Below are 18,046 nucleotides of genomic sequence, written 5' to 3'. Positions count from 1 at the left end.
CTTTCTCACTCAGTATGGTTAACTACTCCCCCTAGTGTTTATCTGGAGGCTAGCATGGTCCAATGTACCTGCCTATTACGTGGTGAGTGACATACTTGTGATATGGACTTTAAGAAAAGCTCTCAATCCCTCACAGTGGCCCCTTAGAGCAGTGTCTCCCAAATGGTGGGATTGGATCCTCTGGGGGGGGGGGTCACAAAATGATTTCCTGTGATCAATTTGCAATAGCATAGTTTAGCCATAATTGCTCCCCCTTCTAAAACATACCAGTTAAAAATCTTTCTTTTAAATTTTATATATAATCATGCAAATAATCATTGTGCTTCTTTTTCATCTCACTGTAACTCTGTACAGATAATGAAAGACATTTGACATCATCAATTTGGAGCAGGTTTATTTACAGCACTACAAGAAACATTGCATTGCAAGTCATTGTCCTTTGGGATATGAGGATAATTGTGGGGCTTATAAGCTAAACATTTTTTGGAACCAAGTGTGTCTGGTTGTGGTTTCAAGATTTTGTATTACCTTCCACTGGATTAGTCTATAAATGCAAATTTAAGTGAATATAAGCTATATATACATATATTATATGTTCTGTCTAAATTTATTATTGATGTAGGTGGTGATTGGAGATAAAGTGGTTCTTAACCCAGTGAATGCAGGACAGCCTCTACATGCCAGCAGCCACCAGCTTGTGGACAACCCAGGATGCAATGAGGTACATGAACACATGCTGCCTTTTATAAGTCTGCGCAGTAAATAAGAACACTGCCTGTTTATTGGAGGTTCCACACAGCAGCCGAAAGGAGATCGATGAGGAATTGTGCTCCAAAGTTAGGGAGCAAGTGCACTACCTGTAGATATCAGGGATATAGCTTGAGCATTTAATTGTCTCTGGATCTGCTGGTACAGGGGACTTCTGCATTTCCTTTCCTTTCATATTGTTGTATTTGACTTGTTTTTATATGCTGCTTTTAACACAATTAGTTTGCCATCTTAACCTTAATTTATTGCTATTATTCAGCGGTTTTGTTCTTCAGACTCTGTTTCTTTAAATTTATGTATGAAATGTGCTGTCTAATTAAGGATGTGTTTTTATTATTATGATTATTACCATTATAAAGCCTGCCTCATCATTATCATTATCGTAACCTGTAAATTTCACACACTTCTCTCCAGGTTAATTCAGTAAATTGCAACACGAGCTGGAAAGTTGTTCTGTTCATGAAATGGAGCGACAACAAGGAAACAATTCTCAAAGGGGTAGGTATCCTTAGATATTTCTTATACATCAAATTATACAAAATATCATTGACAAATATTTATACTGTATTTATATATAACAATATAAATATTAACATATTTCATTCTGTGATTAACTGTTTACAGAGACACATTACACATTAAACCAGTGTGTGAGACAGAAAATAACAATCTGTGTGATTGCAGGGTGATGTGGTACGGTTGTTCCACGCAGAGCAGGAGAAGTTCCTCACATGTGACGATCATAGGAAGAAGCAGTATGTATTTCTCAGAACCACCGGCCGGCAGTCTGCCACCTCTGCCACCAGCAGCAAAGCGTTGTGGGAAGTAGAGGTCAGCACAACAACATCACCTTCAGAAAAAACCTTCATTACGTTTTTCAACCACTTTGCTTTAGATTTATTTTGGCCTTCTTTTTCCTTTCTTCTGCCAACACCAGGTGGTCCACCATGACCCGTGCAGGGGAGGTGCAGGCTACTGGAACAGCCTGTTCAGGTTTAAACACTTGGCCACAGGATGTTATTTAGCTGCTGAGATGGGTGAGGTGTGTCATGTGTGTACCTGTGTACACAGTTCTTTGTCCTTCACATTTATATCTGCTGCATGAATAATAGTTTATATCAGCTAAATACTCTGACATGGTTGGTATTGTGATGTCAGATACGCAGCACAGGGACCAACATCCAAAGTTAACAATGTTGAGGATGATGTTTTATATTTTGTGTGTATGTGTGTGTGTGTTTCCCAGGTGAACCAGGACTTTGAGGAGGAGAATGCTGAGCAGCGCTCCTCTGTAAGTTGGCCTCATCTCTTTCCCTCTAAGTGCTTAGCAACGTCACGTTCGTCACATTACTATTGATCTGATCTATTTCTAGCCTGCTCAATTCTGTGGTGGGTCTTTGCTCTCTGGTCTAGGTGGTGGACTTTACACCCTTTAATTTCCAGGTACTATCATATAATCCTCATTTGGCAGCAGCAACCTATAGCATAAACCACTATCATTGCCGTGTCTGCATGCTCAAACTGTCTTTGCTGCTTTTTTTAGAATTTGGTTTACATTAATGACAGAAATTATTTTCCTTTAGGTTTCTTGTGACCTCATTTTAATCGCTAGATTACCACATTGTGCCTCCATGCCATCGTCACAGTTGATGCATGTCTCTCTGATAATCACCATTAGGTGGCAGTGTTGTACCAACATATAATGACCTTATCTGAGCAGCTTTGTGCACTTATAGTTCTCACATATGTCCTAACAAGGCCCAGCAGTCTATAGTGATGCCTGAAGCTGACCTCTCTGGCTTGTACAGCTTTGAGTCAGGTGCAAGAACTGATAAGTTCTATCTTCAGTTGTGCCTGCTCCCCTGCCTCATCATGGCATATCAGTGGTCTCCATTCGTTCATATCCTTCATTGTTTGAAGCCAGGGTTCCGTGTGTCTTCTCACTTTTTTTTTTTTTTGCTCCAGCTGGACGCAGATAATGAAGCGCTGCGAGGTCGGCTGCGAGCTCCACAGGAGAAGATCATGTACACGCTGGTGCCGGTTCCCGACGGCATGGATATCTCCTCCATCTTTGAACTGGATCCTACCACGCTGAGAGGAGGGGACTCTATGGTGCCCAGGTATAATATATGTTAACACAACCATACGTATACACACACACAAAAACACACAAACATCAGAATCAATTATTTAGGAATTTAACATAAGTTCTAATATGTCCTGCCCTCGTATAATTCACATAATAAAGTATCTTCATTCCTCCTCTGACAAGTGCATTAAAACTGCTAAATACCAAAACCATCATTATATATAAACCTTAGAGAACACGAGGCAGAGGAAAAGACAGTGTCAGAGACCCCTCAAAGATAAACCTGTTTCTGCTAATGGAAATACAACATCTGGCATATTGGAAAATATGGCAGGTGTAAAAATGATCAATGTCTGAACATCATCAGAGAGACCACAGTGATGTCAAAGCTACCACAAACCCTAAATGGTTGACTCATGTGTAGAGTTGAGGGGGAATTTGGAAAATCAGTAGGTAGGGATTTTTTGAAGTGATGATAGTTCGTTCATTTTTTGCTGTTGTCGACAAAACTCTTTGACATGACGCAGAAGAATGGATTTTTAATGGACGTTTTTTTCTTTATTCAAGAGTGTGATATTTCAGTTGAGAGCAGGATTTACTGAATCAGATTTTGTAATGCTTTCTCTCATTTCCTGTGCTCCAGCTTCAGCTGTTCCCCTGGCACTCATGCTTCCACTCTGCCATGTGAAACGTCTGATCTCGAGTTTTTGGGAGTACACATTTCACAACCAATAGGATTTTAGGAGTCTTGTTGACAATTGAAATATGTCCTGCCCTCGTACTGGGAGTGTTAGCTGAACATCTTTGAGAGTCCTGTATGGGCGGTTTCATGGCATGCACTCCGGTACGCTGACATTTCCCACGCATACAGGAGCTGCGTGACCACAAGGAAAGAGCTGAAGCTGGTAGGTAGGAAATCGGAGTGCAAGTGCACAGTATGAGCACAAGCAGGGGCCAGTTGAGTGTGAGTGAAAGCATAACAAATTCTGAACATGAAATAAAAAATCAGCTGAAAGCTCAAAATCTTTATTAAAGACAAGGAAAAGAAAAGAAAGATTGTTCTTGTGTCTGTGTGTACTTGTTTAGTTACCTCCTAAGGACCTGTTGTGGCCTTGTCAGGACCTGTAGACTTCATGGGTCCAAGGCCTGGTCCTAATAAGGCTAGAAGTAATTTCTGGTCAAGGTTTGGGTTAGGCATGCACTGGTCATGGTAAAGGTTTTGGATAAGGTGTTGGTTAGGCTGTCCACAATGAATGGAAGTGAATGCAAAGTCGATGCAATTACCTGTGTTACTTTTTTATGCAGACTTTGCCAAATGCTGTCCATTCACCTAAAGATATGTAAAGGTGAAGGCAGACAAGTTAGATTGTCTTCTCTGTTCACTTATTCGTAAAACAATCAACACAGTGGAGTGTCTTTGTAAAGTGATGTACTTTTACAGGTTTAGGTACAATCACCTGCCAACGAGAACAAGGAGTGTCTCTGCATGGCATGAAACCGGAAACAATTGTTGTCAGAAGACATGGATGGAAAATCCTTGATGCATGTTTGAGCTAAAACCACAGATGTTGCGTAAGACAATTCATATGGTTTTGCATACCATCTGACAGTTAAATACTTTCTCATGAAACCGTCTCTTTATTTCCAGAGTAGCGTAAAATAAGTCCTGCTGAATCCTAGAATTCATACAGCAAAAACTCACTGTTTAAGTTTGTATGACGATATTGTGGTATTTCATGCACTTGCAGATAAAAGCAGCTGCTGTGCAATGATGCGTCGGTGAAGCCATGTACCTGTTGCGTATTTTCATGCATCTATAATAAGCCTCTGATTGGTTCCTCAATTCTCAGTATTGTGTTAGAGGGTATGTGTACTTCTAAAATGACAATCTCGTTATTGTCCCTGTCACCGCACATCAGATAAGAACACAGACTCTCCACCTTGTGTCAATGCCCCTATTGTGTCACGATGTCAGGTGCGTGTCTGCACGCTGCAGGCTACTGCTGCTGGCCCCGCCCCCTCCTACCTGAAATAACCCTGTCCTCAGACTAACGCCATGGGGACTAATTAATACCTGGGAGAACCAGTATACAGAGGTAAGCCTGTTAGCTTTAGAGGGCGGTTACATAAAGCCTACTGATGTCTGTGCTGAAAGCCTGAGAAGTGACACACACCTACTCACCCACACGTGGAGTGGGCTGGGTGCTTTGAGAATGAAGGATGTTGTTGGCTCAGACGATACTACACGTAAAGGTTTAGTGTTTAGCTGAGGAGAGACAACAGTGGACAGGTCACTACTGGATAATCTGTCATCAGACCACGCACTCGGTTAAGCCCATTGTAAGCAGTCTCTTCCCGACCCAGGCAATTTGTTTACATGCCTCGCTCACGTGTTGCTTCTGGTCAACAAGGCCAGAAACCGATATACTAATGTATACAAATATACCTCTTTATGTAATCCAACTGTATCACAGTATGATCTGAATGAAATCCTGTCTTCATGGTGTGCGTCATAATCTTCTGTTTTGCCGACACTGTTTCAGAGAGGTGTTGCTTTATGAGCATTTTATCGTCATTTATGAAGCCTTTAAAAGTTGTGGACTTCGTTATTATATCCGCCTCTCTCATGTTTGTAAATCATGGTTATAGTTACAGTTATTGTAGTTGAAATTCAGCAAATAAGTGAAGAAAATGAGCTGACACGTTTTAGTCAACTCCCGCTGTATATCTTTGTGGTATCATGATTCCGGCACACAGATGTGTGAGGTAGGTGCTCTTCTGAAGGTTGTTTCTCAGGAAAAGACAAGTAGTGATCTATTTCATTCAGCCATCCCTAACAGTAAAATTCATGACATTTAGCTGCTTAAATTGGAGACACACACATGTAAGCACAGACTAATTTTTGGTTTCTTCTTTATTTTATTACTTCCTGTTCAGGTAGTTTATTTACATTAGTATGTTGTGAACTTAACACTAGAGGACAGATAACACGTTTTCGCTTCCTTGTGAACATCAGTGTGTTATTCCAGTGTCTTGGCCTGTGGCCCAACAGATAGAGAGGTATGTTGTGGGCTGAAGTTGATATTTTAACCTGAGGGCTGTATTAAAACCTTGTGATGTATCCTAAATGAAAACCTTTCATGTGTCTTCGGATGAGTTCCTTATAAACACAGATATATAAATGGTGCAAAAACAAACATGCAAAGTTATTAAAAATTATTTTAGAGAGAGAGATGTTTCTCACTAAAGGACAATGTCAATTTGTGCATTCAAAGGTTCAGATGAATCTGAATTTTGATGCAAACTCTCAGTTGAGCACAAATATGAACCGATTCGATTTTGGTTGGTGAAGGTAAAAGGTCAAGATCAATGTGACCTTGTGTTCTTGTGAAGATGATACATCAGGAACACCCATAGGGAATTTCAACACATGTGGCACAAACAATCACTTAGACTCAAGGATGACCTGATAGGAATTTTCAAGGTCATTGTGAACTGAACCTTCAGAGAATCGCTTCAAATTTAGCAAAAATATTCACATTATTTGTGCTAAATTAATAATAAACTCTTTATATCTCAAATCTGCCTTCAGGGAATTTCTTCATAATTGTCACTTGGACTCAAAAATGTATTTATTAGATGTTTTGATGTCAAAGGTTACTGTGAATTTGTATCTAGACTGGCAGAGGCATACAACCACAATGTGGTAATTCTACTCAAAGCTCGACAACCCCTGTTCTGTGCCCTGAAACTTGATATATTGATTTGACACCTCAAACACTTCCTGCTGTCATTTGCAGGAGCTCATACGTGAGGCTAAGACACTTGTGCACCAACACCTGGGTCCACAGCACCAACAACCCTATCGACAAAGAAGAGGAGAAACCTGTGATGCTACAGGTGAGTGGCAGATGCGTTGGTCGAGATGTGTGGCACGGCTGAGCTGATCTGATCAGCTAAACTAAAACCAATTGCTTACCCCAGATCGGAACTTCAGGAGTAAAAGAAGATAAGGAAGCTTTCGCCATCGTACCTGTGCCGCCAGCTGAAGTGCGTGATTTAGATTTTGCCAACGATGCAAGTAAAGTGTTGGCGTCTATTGCTGGCAAACTGGAAAAGGGAACCATTACACAAAATGAAAGGAGGTATGTGGGGAGAAATATCCATAGCAGAACATTATTTTTATTTATTTGTAAAGGAAAAGCAGATATCACTGAAATAGCTGCCTTTATAACGTGTTACTGAAAGTGTTTCGATGTCTGCATCTATGAATATTCCAGGTTTGTGACGAAGCTTCTTGAAGATCTAGTATTCTTCGTGGTGGACATCCCGAACAGTGGGCAGGATGTTCTGGACATCATGGTCAACAAACCCAACAGAGAGAGACAGAAACTCATGAGAGAGCAGAATATTCTTAAACAGGTTGGTCTTAAACCCAAGAGACTATAACTGTATATATCCAATTTTAGGCTTAACTATATATTTGATGGTTTTTAAATGTTCTATTTCCATTGCAGATTTTCAAGCTCCTCCAAGCCCCTTTCACAGATAGTGGTGATGGTCCCATGCTCCGATTGGAAGAACTTGGAGACCAGCGGCACGCTCCTTTTAGACATATTTGCAGGCTTTGCTACAGAGTCTTACGCCATTCCCAGCAAGATTATAGGAAGAACCAGGTATAAGGACACAGCAGCGCCAGTCTGATCCTGATGCAATCCTATTCTTTGTTTTAACTCTTTAACTGTTTCTCAGGAATACATAGCCAAACAGTTCCGCTTCATGCAGAAGCAGATAGGTTATGATGTGTTGGCAGAGGACACAATAACGGCTCTTCTCCACAACAACCGGAAGCTGCTGGAGAAACACATCACCGCCGCTGAGATAGACACATTTGTCACTCTGGTGAGGAAGAACCAGGAGCCGAGGTGAGGTTCACAGGAAGACGCTGTCCCACGCTGGTATCATAAAACGGACATAGAAGCACAGGCTGTGGACAGCCTGGGTCAGAGTTGTTTGGATAACAGTCTAAAGATATTTAAATCTCTGTAAATGTATTCAGGCCTTTGCTGAAGGGTGTGAGGGTGACTGCTTGTGCATGATCTTGGCTCGGCAGCTAAATTGTCGACAGTGTGCCTCTGCTCAGTCAAAGTCAAATGTTTTCAATGAAATGTGATTCAGGCCGATCCAGAAGGCTGAATAAAGGAGGCCTTCACAGTTTGAACTGTTGTATTAAAGACAGAATTTCAATTTTTGACTTTTGACTACATTATGATCTCAAATTGCCCGTTTATCTGGTGTCAATGAAAACATATGTCATGCTTTGTGATCTGCATCCAGGTTTCTGGATTACCTGTCCGATCTCTGCGTGTCCATGAATAAGTCCATCCCTGTGACCCAGGAGCTCATCTGCAACGCCGTGCTGGACCCCACCAACGCTGACATCCTCATCGAGACCAAGTCAGCTCCTCACTCTTCTCACAAGTATCACGGCTGAATAAATGAGCTTTCGGGAGTAACCGGTTTGCTTTTTACACTTCAGATTGGTCCTGTCGAGATTCGAGATCGAGATGACAACCAACGGGGAGAGCCCGGTGGAGGCAGAGGACGAAGAGGAGGTGTGGCTTTTTTGGAAAGACAACTGCAAGGAGATCCGGAGCAAGAGCATCAGGGAGTTAGCCCAGGATGCAAAGGAGGGCCAGAAGGAGGATCAGGAGGTGGTCAGCTACTACAGGTGAAATATCATTTAATTATATTTACGACACCATGCATTCTGTTGTAAAATCCTGTTTGACTGATTTTATTATTATGGCCTTCATGGCCATAATAATAAAATCGAATTGTCAAATTTCGTGCGATTTGGAACGGCAAAGCTTTAGATAAACAGGCAACCGGCGCTCTTTAGCAGTCAGTGGGGGAAGGCAAAGCATTAAGTTTATAAATGTCACTACAGATAAACCAGGTAGGATGAGCACAACGTTTTCTAACTTCCCTCTGCAACAAAGACTGTCTATAAAAAGCTCTGCACACAATGACCAACTCAAACAATAGAAGGTGACTGTATATTGTGGAACTGTTTGAGGAGGACTCACTAATGACAAGGAATAATTCTGACGTAGCTCCAGAGCATCAACACAGGACAAGAGAACAGAACAATACGAACAGGCAGGGGTAGAGCGGGCACTGCACGAGTGTTTTTGAAAAACAATAACAGCACCACACAGGCATAAATGATTATTTGAGAATAAAATCATTTGGATTAAAAATACACAGCTCTAATAGCTGAAATAATATTTCCCCTCAGGTGTCAGCTGAACCTCTTTGCCCGCATGTGTCTGGACCGTCAGTACCTGGCCATCAACAAAATCTCAGGACAGCTGGATGTGGATTTGATCCTGCGCTGCATGTCGGACGAGGACCTGCCCTACGACCTGCGGGCGTCATTCTGCCGCCTCATGCTGCACATGCACGTGGACCGAGACCCTCAGGAGCAGGTCACGCCTGTGAAATACGCTCGACTTTGGTCCGAGATTCCTTCCAAGATCGCAATCGACGAGTGAGTTCATCTCGGGAAAGCTTTCAACTAACATTTAATTAACAACCATTTTAATTAAACTAATCCACATTTAATTGGCTTGAATTCCCATTCCAGAGAAGTCAGTGTGCATGATGTGATGTGGTGTTCCTCTTATTATGCAGCTATGACAACGATGGAACCACCAGGGACGAGATCAAAGAGCGTTTCTGCCTAACCATGGATTTTGTGGAGAACTACCTGAGAGAGGTGGTGTCGCAGAACATTCCTTTCTCTGACAAGGAGAAAAACAAGCTCACCTTCGAGGTACTGCCTCTTAGTGGTAGGAATGAGCAGATAACCGACCAGCTTGTTTTGAATGAAGTTTAAAATCACGGTTTCGAATCCTCTTATCTATAGGTAGTAAACCTGGCGAGGAACCTCATATACTTTGGATTCTACAACTTCAGCGACCTGCTTCGCTTGACAATGATCCTACTGAACATTTTAGACTGTGTGCACGTCAGCACCATTTACCCCATCAACAAGATGGAGAAGGGAGAGGAAAACAAAGGTAAACATCCACCACCTTCATCCACAGCGTATCTCACTCATCCGTCAGTTTCTGTCCTTAGTCTCAGACTTGACTTGTCGTAACACTTGGTAAATAAACACTGGTTCACTTCTCATTTTGTAGCTATTTACAGTTAAATAACGTGCAAGGGGCTCTCTCTTACGCCAAGTGTAAGGCAGCACAGTTGACCTTTCCCCGTCCTGCAGCCATGATGTTAAATAGCAAATGCACTTGCACCCATCTGAGTGACCTTGGCGTGTTGGTCTCAATATGACGCCAGCAGTCTGCTGCCTCAAAACAGGAGGTAACATTGGAAACTCAGCATCACATCTGCAGTATTGTTGACAGGAGGTACCACTCTGTATGACTTTGGGGCACCAGAAACTTAACCTTGACAAACTTCACCATCTTTTTCAGACTGAGAACTTGTAAATAGTGAGTGGGACTGTGAAGCTGACTCATGGGTTTGGGAGAACAGATCGTTCTGCAAAACCGTCTCGCTTGGTTTTATTTTGGGCTGCTATTTAAAAAAAATTGTAGACTGTGAGTCTGGCACCTTGGCTTAACCGCCGTTGACCACTACGTTATGTTGATGCAGCAGAAAGTGAAAGCAAAGTCTCATTGAAATGTTTTTCAAAAGTGAACTGAGAACTGGAAACATTTACAATCAGCAAATAAGTACCACACTATAAAGAGCTGATAAATTGAAGCAAGCTTGATTAAAGCATTTACAAGAATCATGTAAAACATCTGATAAGAGACATTTAAAATAACCAAGAATAAAACTGCAGTCGTAGGATAGAGTGCAGCTCATTCCATTTTCTATTTTAAATGTGTAGCTGGCGGCAATGTGATGAAGTCCATCCATGGAGTGGGGGAGCTGATGACCCAGGTGGTGCTGCGAGGAGGCGGCTTGTTGCCGACCACGCCAACTCATCAGCCGGAGGGAGACGTGGTGAAGACTGAGACTGAACCTGAGAGAGAAGACATCATGGTCATGGACACGAAGCTCAAGATTATTGAGATTCTGCAGGTGGAGCAAAAAAAAACCTGGTTCCTTCACCCAGCCAAACTCTCAGCCTGTTTGTAATTATAAATATTTTTCTTTCCCTGCAGTTTATTTTGAATGTGCGGTTAGATTATAGAATCTCCTGCCTGCTCTGTATATTCAAACGCGAGTTTGATGAGAACAACCCACAAGGAGACAATGCTGCCAGTCTGATGCCAGGTATGAAACCACACGATTTACTGAAAGCAATGAAAGAAATTCAGAGTGACAGGGATTTGTTTGAAGAAGTAAATTTGCTTTGACTGTAGGAAATCTGGACTTTGAGAACATCGAGGAACAGGCAGAGGGGATCTTTGGAGGAAGGTAATCAACAACTTCCTCATCTTTTTTTGTTGAAGCAAAATAAAGCTAGATAAAAGTTGAGGTAATGTATTGTTGCACTGTTTACAGTGAGGAGAACACTCCACTAGACCTGGATGACCACGGTGGCCGTACCTTCCTCAGGGTCCTGCTACACCTGACCATGCATGACTACCCCCCTCTTGTGTCTGGAGCGCTCCACCTGCTCTTCAGACACTTCAGCCAGAGGCAGGAGGTTCTTATGGCTTTCAAACAAGTAAGGCCCATCTTTTCAATGCTCTGTTGCAATATCCGACACAAAGCTCTAGATTAGTGCAGAGCTAGAAACCTGAAAATCAAAGGGTTTTGTTTGAACATTTGTTCCTCTGTCCCTTCCCTGTAGGTCCAGCTGCTGGTGACCAGTCAGGATGTAGACAACTACAAGCAGATCAAGACAGATCTGGACCAGCTGCGCTCTATCGTGGAGAAGTCCGAGCTGTGGGTGTATAAGAGGCAGGGAGAGGATGGGATGGACGGAGATGGACCCTCAGAGTCTGAAAACAAAAAGAAGGTGCAGGGTCCGATCACCTGATACCAGTTGTTGAATAGGACAAGTCGTTACAAGGCAGATATACCTGAGCATAGATCTTGTTGGAGTTTAAAGGATTTCTTCTTCTTTTTGATGCTTGTTTTGCAGGAAGATTCACTTTGTTCTGACCAAAAGAAGTCAGAAACCACCAGCAGCTACAACTACAGGGTTGTAAAAGAGGTACGATCATTTGTTCACTTATCTATGTCATGTTTGTGAACTGTTATGTGTAATTAAAGCCCCTCATGCTGTTCTCCTTCAGATCCTGCTGCGCCTCAGTAGGCTGTGTGTCCAGGAGGGGAGCTCGGGGAGGAAGAGTAAGAAGCAGCAGCAGAGGCTGCTGAGGAACATGGGAGCTCACAGTGTGGTACTTGAGCTCCTGCAGATCCCATACGAGAAGGTTAGAAGAGTCTTAAGAATGCTCTGAAAGCATCATGTGACTTTTAAACATTTAAAGTTTTCAGTCGGTTTATATTAATGAAAAAATGGTGTTATATGTGTTAGGGCGAGGACGTCCGAATGCAGGAGATCATGAAAACAGCTCATGAGTTTCTGCAGAACTTCTGTGCAGGGAATCAGCAGAACCAGACTCTTCTCCACAAACACATCAACTTGTTTCTCAACCCAGGGGTGAGTAGCACAGGGAATGGTTTTATGCCTCTTCATCGGTGACAGCCAGTGGCCAGAGGCATTATGTTGTCTGGTTACTTATCCTTGGGTATGTTCGTCTACCCATTTTTGTGAACATATCTCAAGAATGCCAGGAGTGCATTTCTTCAAATTTGTTTACAAATGTTCAGATGGAAACACAAATACATTAATTAGAATTGAGGTCAAAGATCAAGAAAAGTGACCTCATGTTCTAGTTAACGGGATATTTCTGCAACATTCAAAGTGAATTTCATACGTCATGTCCAAACACTCACTTGGACTCAGGGGTGACTGTATTCTAATTTGGAGGCCAAAGGTCAAGATCACTGTGACCTAAAGAACATGTTTTTACTTAATGAAATTGTTATTTTAAGAAGGCCTCAACAGGATCCTTTCAAATTTGGCACAAACCTCACTTAGCCTCACTGATTCACTGAGTGAGTTTGGTGTTCAAAGGTCAAAGGTTAAGGTAAGTGTGGCTTGATGTTTTTATCCTCTTGGCGATATCTCAAGTCTGTCTTTAGTTTGTAATTTGTTTGTAGACAACATTGCTGTTTGTCTAATAAATGTAAATTTGACAGACCGTCCTCTATGTCAGTGATTTTCAACCAGTGTGCCGCGGCACACTAGTGTGCCGTGAGAGATCGTCAGGTGTGCCGTGGGAAATTATCTAATATCTAGTGTTGCACCGAAGTATCGGCCGAACATCGGTAGCGGCAGATATTTGCCTCGTTTACCGACATCTGCACATCGGTAATAAACTTGACTTTCACCGATATCATTGGTATTTGTGGTTAAACCGCTGGGCAGGTGCCGCGGCTGGGGGAGCAGTCGCCCTCCTCTCCACGCCGCCGGAGACTCGGCGTGCGGCACGCCTCAAGGTTTTTTTGGGGGGGGGTCCTATTCCGCTGTGCCTCACGGCGTCAGTGGTGCGGGGGGCTTTCTTTCTCTTGGACCGTGGGGCGGTGTCCGTCGCCGGGGCGGAAGGCGGGCCGTTGGAGGGGACCGGGTACGGCGGTCGGCGGCAGCGACTCTGGACGCGTGTCGGGCCCTTCTCGCGGATCACCTCAGCTACGGCGCCCGCTGGGGGAACCCTCCGTTCGCGCGGGGGCCTCTTCCGGCGGTGCGCCTCGGCTGGCGCCTAGCAGCCAGAACTGGTGCGGACCAGGAGAATCCGACTGTTAAATTAAAACAAAGCATCGCGAAGGCCCACGGTGGGTGTTGATGCGATGTGGTTTCTGCCCAGTGCTCTGAATGTCAAAGTGAAGAAATTCAATGAAGCGCGGGTAAACGGCGGGAGTAACTATTGGCACTCAAAACAGGTCAATCTGTTTTAGACAGAGTTAAAAGGTCCTGTTTTAAATGATCCTTGTGGTATTTTGACCAAAATATGTTACAGACATTTCATTAAGACCCCAAGGAACCATGTCAAATGTGATAAAATGGGTATAATATGTCTCCGTTAAATAAAGTTTAGTTAAATCAAAGATTGTTTCATAAATCTGATTCAATTTGTACTCATTAAAAGGTAAGAGTAAGAAAGGGCTGAAATAATTTAAAATAGTGCTTTTTAATACATTTAGAAATTATATTACTAACTATATGTATTATATGTACTGTGTTAGTCCATAGAGTGTCATTTTGGTTGGTGGTGTGCCCCAGGATTTTGTAAATGTAAAAAATGTGCCGCGGCTCAAAAAAGGTTGAAATTCACTGCTCTATGTTGTCCCTTTTCCGAACTCTGTCAGATTTTGGAGGCTGTGACCATGCAGCACATCTTCATGAATAACTTCCAGCTGTGCAGTGAGATCAATGAGCGCGTGGTTCAACACTTTGTCCACTGCACTGAGAGTCATGGCCGTCACGTCCAGTATCTGAAGTTCCTGCAGACCATAGTGAAGGCCGAGAACAAGTTCATCAAGAAGTGTCAGGACATTGTCATGGCTGAGGTGTGTTCCGTGATCCATACGCCATACACACTGGTGAACGTGATTTACTGTATGACTAACTACACGTCTCGGTGCTGTGCTTTTTCCCCCCTCACTCAGCTGGTGAACTCGGGCGAGGACGTTCTGGTTTTCTACAACGACCGCGCCTCCTTTCAAACACTCATCCAGATGATGCGCTCAGAGCGGGAGCGCATGGATGAAAACAGCCCGCTGATGTACCACATCCACCTGGTGGAGCTGCTGGCCGTCTGCACTGAGGGCAAGAACGTGTACACCGAGATCAAGTGCAACTCCCTGCTGCCCCTGGATGATATTGTGCGGGTGGTCACCCATGAAGACTGCATCCCTGAAGTACGAACAATTTGTGCTATTCAATTTTAAAGAGAAGAGTCTTTGTGCATTGAATCAAACAATGTAGTCTGTGTAGACAGTATTTAGCCAGTGGCATTGATTTTGTTTTTGTTGTTTTGCCTCTGGAACTCACAATGAAGAGAAATCGTTATTAATAGGTTCTACTTTGAATGGAGATCTTTTATATCCACAAAACATTACACAATCCTTTTTTCTAGCCTATTTTAGAAAACAAACAAACACAATTTTAACATCAGCAGTTCTCTGTCTTATCATTACACTGTTGGTTCATACATTTCTAATTTCAATCTGTAGAGAGAAACGATTGCATCAGTGTTGCGTCAGTCTAGACCGACAATGGCAAGATAAAAAGGTCCTGCATCTTATCTTATGTGTGTCTCAACTTGAAGTAGGCAGATATATGAAGATAAAAGATAAATGTTGGCTCTGTCTTTTAGTTTCGCACGTTGTTACCTGACTAATACAACTCTATGGTGCTGACGTGTTTTGAGCTTCTGTCCATGGATGATCAGTCTCACCCCGACACAGTAAATGTGCATCATCAAGTCTGTTCATTTGCATTCTGACAGGTTAAAATCGCCTACATCAACTTCCTCAACCACTGCTACGTCGACACAGAGGTGGAGATGAAGGAGATTTACACGTCCAACCACATGTGGAAACTGTTTGAGAACTTCCTGGTGGACATCTGCAGGGTAAGCCATCACCAAGCAGCCGCCACCACACCGTCGCCACGCCGTCTCATGTGTGCGGGTGACTAATGTCAAAACAGCATGGGGCGAACATATGTCACCAGTCACCCACATGCAGGAAGTGTGATCCAGTGGCCGTGTTAATATCTTTTCTGTTACTGCTTCATAGGTGTGCAACAACACCAGCGACAGGAAGCATGCGGACACCATGCTGGAGCGTTATGTCACCGAGACGGTCATGAGCATTGTCACATGTTTCTTCAGCTCTCCTTTCTCCGACCAGAGCACAAGCCTGCAGGTAATCTGGCCTGTGGCGTGACAAACCGCCCTTTAAATGATGTACATGCTCAGATTTACACGTGTGCTACAACATATGACCTTCTTCCCTTTGCATAGATGGCTCAATACATGTATGTAAGTAAAGGTGACTCTCCCCCACATTTGTTTCCCAACCTCTGGCTGTGTTATTCATCAACAGGCTGAGGATGTTGAGACGTGTGGCTTCACTGTGTGGGTTTGCACATTTTCATAGCTGAGTCAGAACACTGACTCTGTTGTTTCCCAGATCTGTTGCACAACACGTATCTGGGATGTGGTGCAGATGCTGTTGCCGTTGCAGTGTGGTCACTCTCCTCTTTCGAACTTGGCCTAGCCGTGTCCTGTTGCCCACATCTTTCCTAATAAATCACAACCACCACCCTCCATAGAATTGTCAGGTCCCTTGTGCAGCGGCTTTGTGGTGTGGTTTTAAAGACAATTTCCTTCTTGACCGACATTTTCTGTGACTTGTTTCAACCTGGCTCCAATAAACAAATGGAGATTACTTTAATATAACCATTTGAGCATTCTGAGAAATCTGCCGACTGGCATTTTTCTAATACATGATGACATCACAACCCTCTTTCTCCCGCAACAGGCCTCCATTCTTGGAAAGATATCTGAGGTATTTATTGTTCAGCTGATAGATTGCAGTTTTGTTTACGGTGGTAGTTGAACACTGGTCGGGACTGTTGCGTTGGGAGTGCACATGATTGTAAACAGCTGGACCTGAACCTTTAGACCCCTCCACTGTAGGTGTTACTGTATCCTTACCCTGAAATGTTTAGCACAGTTGTGGTTTTGTGATTAGGGAACTAAATAGTGTTTTTTGGGGTTTATATCATTCACTCTTTCTCCATCTATTTGTTTTCCTTCCTTTACTTCGTCGATTCTTTTTTTTTTAAAAATGTATCTTTTCCCTTTCTTGCAGACTCGTCAGCCAGTGTTTGTACAGTTGCTGCAGGGAGTTTTCAGGGTTTACCACTGTAACTGGCTGAACCCTGTCCAGAAGGCCTCAGTGGAGGCTTGCATTAAAGTTCTCTCAGACGTGGGTAAGACCCCGGGCTAATACCAGACCACCGACCTCTGGCTTTATGTTAGTACATTGTGACAAGTTAAAAACGTGGAATATCTTCTTTCTTATTTCATACCCAGCTAAAAGCCGAGCCATTGCTATCCCAGTTGATCTGGACAGCCAGGTGAACAACCTGTTTGTCAAGTCCAATAATGTCGTACAGAAGACCATCCTCAACTGGAGGCTGTCGGCCAAGAACATGTCGAGACGAGACTCTGGCCTCACGACCTCCAAAGACTACAGAAACATCATAGAGAGGCTGCAGGTCAGTAGCAAGAGATACTGGAGTTCATTTATATATGTTTGTGGTTTAAATAATGATTTATTTATTCATTAATTTATTATTTACCCAGGCATATAAAAAAGCACATACCCCCACCAAGGCCCAAGAGTCCTCATAAATTCAATCAAGATGCTCCGTATTTCACACAGTGATGTTAAAGACTCTTGGATCTGGATCCGCACCCAAATGTAAAGGGCATACCACAGACTTCCACAAAGTTCTGTGGAAATCCACCTATAGGTTTTTGTGCAATCTCGTTTAATCATTCAAATCAGCCAACAAAGAAATGGATACAGGTGAAAACAAAGGGTAAATCTTACAAAGCAGATGAAAGTATCAAAAGCAAGCAAAGCAGAGGAAAAAGTAAAAAACAAGTTACATGAAACATTGTTAAAATGATTTAGTTGAAATCTTCCTATCTCCCTGCCATCTGTGTGTGTACAGAGAGTCGGCTTTTGGAGGAGAACAGGAGGCAGTATTGGCTTTTATAGGAAACATTATCACCGCGTGTAATGTCAGAGTGGAACAGGACAACAAGTTCTCTCAGGAGTGGCCACTTGTGCCAGAGTCAGGTCCCGCAAAGACTTGAATTGGAATAAAGAAGGTGCAAATACTCCAAAAAATAAACCATCAAATGAGCAGCAAGCACATGCACCTTCTGTTGGTTTTGTCTGTATAGATAACATAGATGATAAAAACCTTATTTCTAAACCAAATTATAGTATTTTTAAATAGAAAAACATAAAATAAGAATAATGATCTTTCATAAAGTGTACTTCACACTTACATGCTATCTGTTCTTATCTGTGATTCACTGGAATTAGAGG

General features: G+C 42.8%; 1 protein-coding gene across 4 annotated transcripts in view; it reads left to right on the top strand.

Moving 5' to 3' along the window:
* The window catches only part of itpr1b (inositol 1,4,5-trisphosphate receptor, type 1b), an 89,566-nt gene that overhangs the window by 21,247 nt on the left and 50,273 nt on the right, over nt 1–18,046 (top strand). For 3 of the 4 annotated variants that reach the window (XM_053440409.1, XM_053440400.1, XM_053440425.1), the window contains exons 7-37: nt 623–721; nt 1,183–1,266; nt 1,453–1,599; nt 1,706–1,810; nt 2,015–2,059; nt 2,182–2,211; nt 2,734–2,888; nt 6,658–6,757; nt 6,842–7,002; nt 7,138–7,279; nt 7,375–7,533; nt 7,610–7,782; nt 8,195–8,314; nt 8,397–8,588; nt 9,159–9,410; nt 9,554–9,695; nt 9,789–9,942; nt 10,782–10,975; nt 11,059–11,170; nt 11,260–11,314; nt 11,402–11,567; nt 11,694–11,861; nt 11,988–12,059; nt 12,142–12,279; nt 12,384–12,509; nt 14,279–14,479; nt 14,579–14,830; nt 15,421–15,546; nt 15,713–15,841; nt 16,793–16,913; nt 17,017–17,201. In XM_053440409.1, the coding sequence (XP_053296384.1) occupies nt 623–721; nt 1,183–1,266; nt 1,453–1,599; nt 1,706–1,810; nt 2,015–2,059; nt 2,182–2,211; nt 2,734–2,888; nt 6,658–6,757; nt 6,842–7,002; nt 7,138–7,279; nt 7,375–7,533; nt 7,610–7,782; nt 8,195–8,314; nt 8,397–8,588; nt 9,159–9,410; nt 9,554–9,695; nt 9,789–9,942; nt 10,782–10,975; nt 11,059–11,170; nt 11,260–11,314; nt 11,402–11,567; nt 11,694–11,861; nt 11,988–12,059; nt 12,142–12,279; nt 12,384–12,509; nt 14,279–14,479; nt 14,579–14,830; nt 15,421–15,546; nt 15,713–15,841; nt 16,793–16,913; nt 17,017–17,201 (4,305 nt within the window). The remainder of the gene's footprint in view (nt 1–622; nt 722–1,182; nt 1,267–1,452; nt 1,600–1,705; nt 1,811–2,014; nt 2,060–2,181; nt 2,212–2,733; nt 2,889–6,657; nt 6,758–6,841; nt 7,003–7,137; nt 7,280–7,374; nt 7,534–7,609; nt 7,783–8,194; nt 8,315–8,396; nt 8,589–9,158; nt 9,411–9,553; nt 9,696–9,788; nt 9,943–10,781; nt 10,976–11,058; nt 11,171–11,259; nt 11,315–11,401; nt 11,568–11,693; nt 11,862–11,987; nt 12,060–12,141; nt 12,280–12,383; nt 12,510–14,278; nt 14,480–14,578; nt 14,831–15,420; nt 15,547–15,712; nt 15,842–16,792; nt 16,914–17,016; nt 17,202–18,046) is intronic. The other variant, XM_053440416.1, reaches the window with a different exon arrangement.

Source organism: Pleuronectes platessa, chromosome 2, assembly GCF_947347685.1.
Source record: "Pleuronectes platessa chromosome 2, fPlePla1.1, whole genome shotgun sequence".
In the NCBI taxonomy this organism is placed as follows: Eukaryota; Metazoa; Chordata; class Actinopteri; order Pleuronectiformes; family Pleuronectidae; genus Pleuronectes; species Pleuronectes platessa.
The sequence above is the reverse complement of the archived record's forward strand: the minus strand, read 5'-3'. Positions and strand labels throughout refer to the sequence as shown.